The 10336-nt window shown below is 60.7% G+C and overlaps 1 protein-coding gene across 1 annotated transcript; it reads right to left on the bottom strand.

The window, feature by feature from the left end:
• Nucleotides 1-3366: 3366 nt before the first annotated feature.
• LOC117644140 (noggin-2-like) lies at nt 3367-9896 on the bottom strand. The gene is made up of 4 exons (XM_034383387.1): nt 9788-9896; nt 4537-4806; nt 3999-4447; nt 3367-3881 (listed from the first exon to the last, which is right to left on the bottom strand). The coding sequence occupies exons 2-4, from the start codon at nt 4804-4806 to the stop codon at nt 3719-3721; spliced, it is 882 nt and encodes a 293-aa protein (XP_034239278.1). The 5' UTR covers nt 9788-9896; the 3' UTR covers nt 3367-3718.
• Between the last annotated feature and the right edge of the window lie 440 nt (nt 9897-10336).

Here is a 10336-nt window from a genome sequence, read left to right on the forward strand (position 1 = left end):
CCCCTCCCCCCCTCCCCCCACCGTCACCCACCCGCTGCACCAATGCATTCCATTGGGAGGCCCCCCACCACCTACCCCTGGCCAGCCCTGGCCATGAGGGCAGACCAAATCCAGCCCCAAATCCGTTTCACTTCGTTTCCTTCGTGTTGTTGATTCTTTTTATTTTCACACGGCCGGCCAAAAAATAAATTAAAAATGAAGAACGAAAATTATTTTTTTTTGCAACAAAAGGGTATTGCTGACTCAACTCCCATGCGAGCTCTGGTATTCATGTTGCGATTGCGGAAATTTTGAAATAAAGTTTTAATGTTTTTTTTTAAATTTTGTGTGGAGCCCTGAGAAGAGTCTTGCCAGGTTTTAGCTGGCACCAAGGCAGAAAAGATGTTAAAAACCCTTTTCAAATTTTAAACTTACTAATTAAGAAAGACCACTAAGAGCAAAACCAACAAGACACCGAAACATTTTTTTGTGCATCGTCACATCATCTAAAATGGGGAATAAACCAGACGAGTTAATCCCTTTGGCCATCGGTCAGGCCGTGCGTAAAAGGACCAAACTAACAGGCAGGACGGTGTGACTGGTGTGACGCAGAAAGGGGAGAGGGGAGTGTGCACCGCGACGTCCTATCTGCGATCTGCCCCCGAGGATGCGGGTGGGACGGCGGGGCCGGCGGGGCCGCTCCGGGGGAGGGGGGAGGGGGGGGGGAGTCTGGTGGAGTCTGGCCGGGCAGGTCGGCAGGATGCAGCGTGCACTGCCGATGCCGATAAAGGCAGGCAGGCACACTGGCAGGCACGGCGCCCAAGGGTCTGCCCGTGCCAAATTCCAGGACCGCCCTGCCACGCTGTCTCCTCCCATTCACAAGGCGGGGAGGCACCGTTGCTTACCGGGGTACCGGGCCGTGCCGCCGTGCCTGCAAGGCAGTCCGTCGTCGCCGTGGTGGCTGCAGTGCTGCAGCCTGCCCTTGGCCTGCCCGGCACGTCGGCGACCAAACTTTCCTGCTTTCCTCTCCTCCCACTTATTGAGGGTGAATAATAGGCCATAAGCATCCCCGCGACCCCTCTATCAAAGACATTCCGATTGGGCGGGCCAGATTGTGCCGCCACACACTCGCCACTCACACACAGACGTGGAGAGTCGGCGTGCAAGCGCCCCCGGCCCCGGCCGCCCCCGCCCCCGCCCCCGCCCCCGCCCCGCTCTATACCAACACACATCATAAGCGGCGGGGATGCACACAATGGGGTTCGTTTGGGGCGACGCGGCGACGCGGCGACGCCTCACGTGAGTCACGGCGTCCTCGTGGTTCTTCCCTTCGAGGAGAGGCCCCTTCTCCCCCGGAGAGTCCTGCAGTAGCACCAAACCCTTTGCTGCAAACTCAGCCGGCAGAGTCCACCACAGTGTACTGTACAGTCAGTCCCCCCACGTTCCAGCCGGGGTGTGCTCGCTGTAAGCAGCGCCTCGTGTTACGCGGTCCTCTTAATTTGATTAAAATCAGTGATCAACACGAGATGGAGCACAGCGCCGAGCGACCCCTTCCCGGCCGGCCGGGGGGCGGGGGGCGCAGTGCTGTGCCGAGGCTGTGCCATGAGGCTGTGCCATGAGGCTGCGCGCTGCGCCATGCCATTCCCCGACACATCCAGACAAGCGGCTTTACCGGCGCGGACACGGACACCAATATAAACGAGCCCGAATTCCTCGAAGGTGGCGGGGCATGCCACACCGCCACACCACGGCGTGGTGGTGCTGGCTGCCTGGCGCGCTGGCGGTGGCAGGGCGGCAGCAGACTCATTCCGAGAGTCGTTTTCGTCTCTGTCTCTCTCGCACCTACACGGGGCGTCCATGAGTGCGAGAGAGACAGAGAACGACTCTGTCTACAGGGGCACGGTGGACATCGCCAGCCCGGGGCCGGGCGGGCCGGGCGGGCCGGGGAGGGGTGTGCGCCGGTGGGTGGTCGAGGAAGCTATCACGTTCAAACACGTTTGTTCCGTCACCTGTGTGAAAAGGTGTCGAACTCGACGGGGAGCAGCGGCAGCCGGCCTGGCCTCGGCCGGCGGCTCCGGACACAGAGGCCGGCAGGCCGGTCGAGTGCCAAAACTATAATAGGTGCCACGCCGCGCCAAGATTGGCATGCGGAAGCGCACTCCACGGCACAACGCACTGCCGCAGGGCCACAGGCAGGCCGCGCAGGCTGCGTCCTGCACTGCTTGTTCTTCTGCGAAGCGATCGGACGGCCATTGTTTGAGGTGTGAAATGGAACCGGCCTCCCTTTGCCTTTACGAGGTGTTGACAAGGTGCGCGGCATTAGGCGCATTACAGACCGCGCGGCCGGCGGCCAGCACACTGCTCAGGTAGGATGCACCGGGTGCATTGCCTCAGTCTGACGGTCTCTCTCGCACGCCTGCGGAACGCCCCGTGAGTGCGAGAGAGACAGAGCGACGAAAGCGCTGCTTGGCATCAGCCTGCTGGATGCACACTGCACCCCCTTCCGGCGGACGCTGCAGTGCACTGACGCCGCCAACATTCCTCGGGGAGGAGTCAAAAAATCAGGAGAACCGCGGCCGCCTATTCATTCATTGGGTCGAGGCGGCACCGCGTTGATCCTTGACGCCTTGAGGTGCAGGTCTGCAGGTGTGACTCATTTCCGGCGGCTAGTGTGGCTAGACCTTCGGACCACCTCAGACTGCAGAGCACTGCAGAGCAGCTCGGCATTCATTGCCGCCTCTCTTTGAGCCTCGGGGACGCCAAGCTCGCCGTTGTCCACCCCGCACTCTCGCAACGCGATGCTTTCGCCCAGCTGCCTCAGTTTCACTATCGTTTTCAAATTGTATTTTTTTAATCAAATTTTTGAAATAATATTTAAGACGTGGTGGTGGTTGGCAACAAAGTTGAAGCTTGGCGCTGGCGAGTCGCTGGAGTCATGCTGGAGTCGCAGACTCGATGAATCAACCCGCCGGCCTCTCCCTGCGAAGGCCAAGCAAAGGCAGCGCCCTTAGCGTGACCGTGACACAGAGGACGCGCCGGAGGGCCAGAAGACCGTCCGCCGGGCCGGGCCTGTCGCAGGGTGCTGCCGTAATCCTCACATGCCATCGCCAGGCACGGCCAAAGGCTCGGCCCAAGCCACGGCCCCCAAGGCACGGTGGCGGCGGCGACGCGCTGCGCCCTGCGCCCACACCACCAGCACCTCGTTCCGCGAATCATGTTTGCGGTGTGCTTTCGTTTCAGTCGTTTTGTAGGCATTAAATATGCAGGGAAGTTCCCCGCCACAATCCCCGATGCATTTATTTTCAAGAAGTTAGTGTCTGTGTTACAGAGTTAGATAATTTGGGGGGCTACAATGTATAGTTAAAGTTGGAATTGAAGAAGACGTCCTCGTATTTAAAAAAATGAATCTTTAATATTTTAATAAATATGACTTAAGCTAAAAGTGTCATTTTTAATTACATCACAGGGATTTCAACCTAACCTGATTGACATTGATATTTCCGTTCCTACGTGCCATTTCTCGCGGTGAGAGTCAGACTTGGTTCAAAACGGCACGCACGCGCCGAAAAAACCGACCTATTTTCTAAATTTAAAAACGATCCTACGACTAAGTATCACGATAAGCGTCACATTTGCTTTTTCACCTAACGACATTTTTAAAGAGAGTTCCAAGAACCCTCTTGGTGGCTGGATTTCGTGCATTCGGACAACGGTGGCGGGCTTGGCTGGCTTCTGGGCCTCACACGGAGCAGACGCAGTCCTCGGGCACGGAGTACGGCACCTTGATCCACGTGCACCGATACTTGCTCCTCTTCTGACGGCCGTTCATCTTGGAGATGGGCTTCTCGGGGGGCGCCGACCAAATGGCGTTGAAGCTGGTGGCCTGGGAGTGCTTCCGCAACCTGCGGGCGGCAAGGGGCGCCAGGTTAGATAAGGTAAGGTCGGGTTAGGTTAGGGTTGGATAGGTTAGGTTGGGTCAGGTTAGGTTAATTCCGACCGGAAATGGGAAGTGCGCTTACCGGCAGTGCCACCGCAGGATGTGCAGGGTCCTCGTCAGCCCGGGGACGCACTTCATGCCTGGCGGCCAGGAGCAGGACTGCGTCGACGCGGTGGCCGTGGCGTTCCGCCTCGCGCCGCCGCCCAGGTCGTCGTCGTCCTCGTCCTCGTCGTCCTCCCGGAGCACGCCGTTGACGGTCCTCCTGGCGGTCGTCATGTTCTCCTCGTCCTCGTCCCCGGTGGGCTCGACGCCGCACTCGCCGCGCCGCAGCCAGCGCGGCCAGAAGTACGGGCCCAGGTCGGCCCACACGAAGCGCACGGGGCACGCGGCGCGGCGCACGAGCCACGCCTTGACCAGCGCGCGCGCCTCGGCGGACAGCCCCGCGGGCAGGCGCAGGTCCGGCGGGGAGTCGTCGCCGTCCACCAGGTCGCGGAGGGCGCGCACCGCGGCGCGCTCCTCGGCGGGGAAGTCCTGGAAACGCGCGAAAACGTCAAACTTCAGTACTAAATTGTTGTGAGAATTTTGAAAATCAGGGAACCGTTCCTGGCGCCGGCGCCTACCTGTCCTCCAGCGGACCTTGAGACGCGCATCCAGCCGGGCTGGTAGTCGCTGCCCAGGATGCCGAGCAGCGTGTCCTCGCGGAGGTCCTTGCGGCGCGGCCGCAGCTGCGAGCGCCGGGGGTTGGCCCACATCTTGAGGGGCAGCAGCGGCCGGTCGTGGTGCAGCGGGCCGCCCACCAGGCCGGTGCCGTCCGGGAGGGTGTCCAGGCGCGCCGCCGCGCCCGCCGACACCTGCAGCAGCGTCACCAGCAGGGGCACCAGGGCCAGCATCTGCAACAGCAAGGGCCGGATGAGAAGCCCCACTCGCAGCTCGCGGAAAGAAACGAGAAAAGAGCGGCGGTTCTAATTTTCCCGCGCTCGGTCAGAAACACGGCATCGTAAATAAAAGTCAGAGGGTGTCTGCGTGGCTCTCAGGTGTGTGTGTGTGTGTGTGTGTGTGTGTGTGTGTGTGTGTGTGTGTGTGTGTGTGTGTGTGTGTGTGTGTGTGTGTGTGTGTGTGTGTGTGTGTTTGTGCTTGTACAGCGACACCTCCGCGACGGTGCGCACCACGTTCACGGTCCACCGCGTCGCCAGTTCGCCAGGCCGTGCCGTGCCGCGCCGTGCCGCCAACACCCGAGCCAACACCCTCCGCAATTTTATTCCCACCATTTTTTCCCGTCTCGCTCTCGCTTGCTCTCGCTTGCTCTCGCTTGCTCTCGCTCCAGACACGCCGCCACGCCGCGCGCCGCTCGCTCAAGCATCTCACGCTGGACGTGGCGCGGTCTTCAGTCTTCGGTCTTTGGGACGGCGGCGAGGCGAGTCAGCGAGGCGATGATACCTCGTTGCTCGCCCCTTTTTCTTTCCCTTTTTTTCGCCTTTTATTTTGTTTTATTATTTTCGCATCTTTCTGTAGACGCTTTTCTTTTTGTTGGGGCTGTACGTCTCATACGTCCTGGAAAGAACATAGCCCCCCCCCTCCCCTTTCCCTCCCTTTTCTCGATTCACGCGCGGCGTCGCGTCGCGTTGCGTTCCATGCCATCGCGCCGCCGACAGCTGGACTTGACCGGCCTTCTAAGGCGGGGCGGGGCGGGGCGGGGCGGGGCGGGGCGGGGCGGGGCGGGGCGGGGCGGGCGAGAGGGGCCAGTATAAAGGCGGCATGTCGGCCAATGCGGCGTGGCGGCGCGGCGGCGGCGTGGCAGGCGCCAGCATGAGATCTTTTTGGCGCTGGCATGCTTTGGCACCGACATACACCAGTCCGACAAGCAAACGACAAGCATCGGCCAGCCCGGAGCCCTGAGCTGCCCTGAGCCTCGCCGGCCGCGGGGCTCTGGGGCTCTGTGCGGCGGGAATGCCCCCTCACACACACGCACACACACACACACACACTCGAGTCAGACTGCCTCGACTCGTCGCTTTGTTGTCGCCGTATAACGTGTGTTCGGTGTGTGTTCCCATCCTTGTTAAATCGTGTCCCACGGCCACAAAAACACCGAACCCACGACGGCGGCGGCGTCGGCCCGTGCCCCCCCCCCCCAATCCCCCCACCAAACACACACACCTTCCCTTCCAATATCTATCTGCTGGTTATCTGCTAGAACTTCCCTCTCGTGGGACAAGGGGGAGGGCGGGGGAGACTTTGCGAACAAGCTCAAGGGGGTGATGCTGCGGGTGCGCGGCGCGGCACGGCGCGGCCGTGTTTCACAGCAGTCTGGCCCACACGACTGTCACCCAATTAAGTTGGACGTTTTCTTATTCCTCTCGTCACTGGACTTTTACGACGAGGCGGCGGGGGAAAAGCATCAGTCGGGGGAAGGGGGAAAGGGGGAGGAGGGGAGGGGCGCCGGCGCAGCATCGTCGATCTCGCGTAAAGAGATCTGCACCAACTTTTTATGTCTGCCTTTTTTCCCTTTTTTTCGTATGCGAACCTTTTTGGAAGCCGCCGTGGTGCGCGTCTCCGTCTCGCCGTTACCCCGTCACGCTGGACACCCCCGGGTCGTCGTTGGCACTTCCAAAATGCAACACCGGTTGCAATCATCGTGCGAAACGGCGCGAGACGCGCAGCGGGAATGACCAGGGCGTCACCACGGCGTCACCACGACTTTGGCGGCGTAACGCTAACGACCCTGCTGGTCCCTGGTTGGCGAGCGAGCGGCCGAGGCCGACCAATCGGCGGCGTCCCGACAGCCGCACGCCGCTCGCTGCGGTCCAATCAGGGCCGAGCCTGCGTGCCTGCCTCGGCTCGAGAGGCTCGAGATGGCGCGGCCCGAGAGCGGGGCGTTTGGCGTTTGCGAGCTAAGCCGGGCGCCAGCAAGAATGCCAAGTTCGCGGACGAGACAATAGCGGCCGGAAGCTGCATTCGATGCGGCTTGACCGGGTCGGCCGGGTCGGCTATGCCGGGACCGACGGGACCGACGGGACGGACGCCGCGCCGGGGAGCCTCAGTCTCCAGCCTCCACCCAGCCGTCGCGGCCGTCGCCCATTTATTGACCACGAGTGGCATTGTTGTGAGGTAGGCGCATACCAGCGGTCCGCCGGCCCGGGGCTCCACGGGGCTCCAGCGGGCACCCCGACGGACCCGGCGGCACCCCGACGGCACCCCGGCGGCACCCCGACGGACGCCGCTACGCCGCCCAGCCCAATCATCGGCAGTTCGTCCCGATGTCCCAAGGATGTCGCCGCCCGCCCGGCTCAAGAAGGGCTCAACTCGGAAAGCGCCGCAGAGACGGTGGTCATGGCCATGGTCAGTGACGGAGCGTCCCCGAGGTCCCCGAGGCCCCCGTGGTCCCCGTGGTCGGTGGTGGCGAGGCGCCTCGGATTGTTTTGGTTTCGTCGGGGCCTAATCTCGTTACTTCATCTCCGTCCGGCCGGCCCGCCAGCCTGATGGCGTCCGAGTCAAGCAAACTCCAGGATCGTTTCTTAGTCTGTCTCCGTGGCGCGGCGTGGCGTGGCGCGGCGCCCTGACGGCCACCCTTGCTCACTGTGGACACACACACACACACACACACACACACATCTCGTTAATCACCTGTGTCGTGCGTGGCGCCAGCTCTGTGCTGACCTCCCCCCTCCCCCCCCTCTTTTCCAACCTCAAGAGAAGAAAATCAAACTTAAAAAAAGTACATATATTTTGAAAAATGGCGACAAGCGGACCCACACGGAAAGCCAGAGACAAAAGGGACGAAGGAAAACGGAAGACTCAGGGATGACTTCATAACAGAGAGGCATGCCTCCGGGGAAACGATGAGTCCGCGGTGAGTCAGGCTTAAAAAATGAAGTTCCTTTATGAATATTTTTTTGCACGACAGTGTGCGTTTCCGGCCCGCTATAAATTCACCCTGACGCCTCCCCGTCGAAAATCTTTTAATCCGTCATAAACGCTCGGAACTGGCGAGAAACTTTCAACTTTTTAAGCGCCCTCTAATTTATGGAAACTCAATAAAATAGCGTGCATGTTTTCAATTCATTGATGGTAATGGGGACTGCGCAGAAATTTTGATACTTAGAATTTTTTAAGCACTAGCTGAAAACGTGCAAAATAGACCGGGAAATTTTCCCCACGTTACTTTTTCCCCTTCCCCCGCCTCCTCTCCTTTCTGAAATTTATGCCCCCCACAGCGTTTGCCACAAATCTCGCGTCAATGGGTGCTTGTCATACTTCGTGGCCTCGGTGCGGAAGAAAGCAAAAGAAGAAAAGGGGGAAAGGGGGGGGGGTATCGGCGCTCCCCAGGAAGAGCGCGGGTCTTGTGCAGGATGGCTTCATCGGTCTCAACCCAACTTCACGCGAGAGCCACCAACTGCCGCCAACTTTGAACGGCTTCGACGCGAAGGACTGCAGCGCCGCGTTGTAGAACACGCACCTTTGAATGTACGACAGGACAGAATCAGTAGCGAAGTAAGCGCGTCTTATCTTGTCTCGCTTTTTTAGAACTTGTCCCGACCTGTCCCCCGGCCGTCCGAGTGTCCGACCCGGCCGGCCGTTCGTTGTAAAGCAATTTAGTATAACACCTAGGTCACACCTCGGCGAGGGAGGGGGTGGGGGAGGGGACGTCGCCAGGGATTACTGCGCCACCAACAAAGACTCCAGCGGACAGTCGCCCATAAATTCATCCCCATTACCGGGCGAGCACCGGCAGGCGGCAGGCTGGCGCTGTCTCTCTCGCACTCGAGGGCCATCCCGTAGGGGCGCGAGAGAGACAGATCTCCGTTCGGTACCGCGCAACTGCCGAGGCCCTGTCGCACTGCCATACATTTGGCATTTGGCACTACGTACTTGTACCTGGAGAGCACCCAGCCACAGCCAACCCAGCCCGCCGCGCCGTGCCGTGCGCTGTGGTGCCCTACTTCGCGGCGGCGCGGTGCGGCGCGGCCGCGGACGAGCGATAACTCGCCAGCAACACTTTGTGTTACAAAGCGGCCCCTTTAAATTATTCCCAACAGGCTGTGCATACGCACACGCATTTGAGAATTCAGTGTGTGTGTGCGTGTGCGGGCCCAATGTGTGGGAGGTGGCGATCATCCCTGTGGGGGGTACGACTGCTACGGCGAGCAGCCGGCCCGCTCGGGCCCGCTCGGGCAAGCCGGCAGGCTGTCTGAAGCGCGCAGTGCCCGGTACCCACCGAGGTACCCACTGTGTACGCCTGTACGCCTGTACGGGTACCGGTTTGTCAGTGAGAATTATGTCTGCCTTTATTTTGTGCGGCTGTTTTGTCCGTGCTGCCGCGCTGTCTGTGTGTGATCTGCGGCGATAGGAGCTGGAAGGCGAGGGAGAGGAGAGAGAGAGAGAGGGGGGGGGGCAAGTTGGGTGAATTTAACGCGAACGCAGGCGGTTACCAGCGGGCCGTGACTCCATGACCGCAGGGCGTTGTTGTTGCGCCTAGCTGCGTCTAGTCGCAGTGTCACGGTGCCACTCTTCCAACGGAAATTGCCCGGAAAGCCAGCCACAACATGCACCCTTCAAGCGGGCGCACACAGAGCTACACACACACACACACACACACACACACACACATCTCTTGAACTATCCGTTGATGCTGATCTAACACCGGCAGCATGTTGACTCACCCTCCTCCAAGAACTCACGCACGAAACCACCCCTTAAGCGCGCGCACACACACACACACACGACGCGCGGGGCCCCATGACTATAGAAAGGCTCGAATGACTCAAATCCGGCGGGGGTGCTTCCTGTCACGCGCAGGCCCACGGCCCTCCCTCGCCCCGTTGCCGTGTCCCCGTCAGGTTGCACTTACTAGTTGCACTGGGTCGCACTCACCGCTTGCAGCAAGCTTGCAGTAGATCGTAGACCGGCGTAGACCTAGTGGCACCTCCTCGTCTGTCTCGTCTCGGTGGTCGTCTCGTCTCGCCCCCTTCCTCCCTTCCAGGCAGACGGCTTGGCTCTGAGAGGACCGGCGTGAAGGCGGCGGGGCGGCGCAGGGTACCGGCCTGAGGGAGGGGGCTGGGCGGGGAGGCGGGGCGGGGAGGGTAGGTGCGGGAGGGCAGCGGGAAGCAAGGTGGGGACGGACAGGTCAGGACCGGGAGGACGATGGACGATGGACCGGGCAGGGCACCTGAGGACCTCAGCTGAGCAGATCCGTACTCCGTGGGAGGGAAGGGCGGGCGCAGGGCATTACCGCGTGGCCCTAGGCCGTTAGCCCCCAAAGTCCCGGATGGATCTAGGGTGTATCATAGTGACCCCCTTCCCATACAGGGTCACTAGTGTATCTGACCACTACGCCCTAGGGCAACGGTTCTCGACCTCTTCCAGCAAGCCACCCAAAAATGACAGCTGCAAATTATTGCGACCCCCACCCCCACTCAAAAT

This window comes from Thrips palmi, unplaced genomic scaffold (genome assembly GCF_012932325.1).
Source record: "Thrips palmi isolate BJ-2018 unplaced genomic scaffold, TpBJ-2018v1 HiC_scaffold_17, whole genome shotgun sequence".
NCBI lineage: Eukaryota > Metazoa > Arthropoda > Insecta > Thysanoptera > Thripidae > Thrips > Thrips palmi.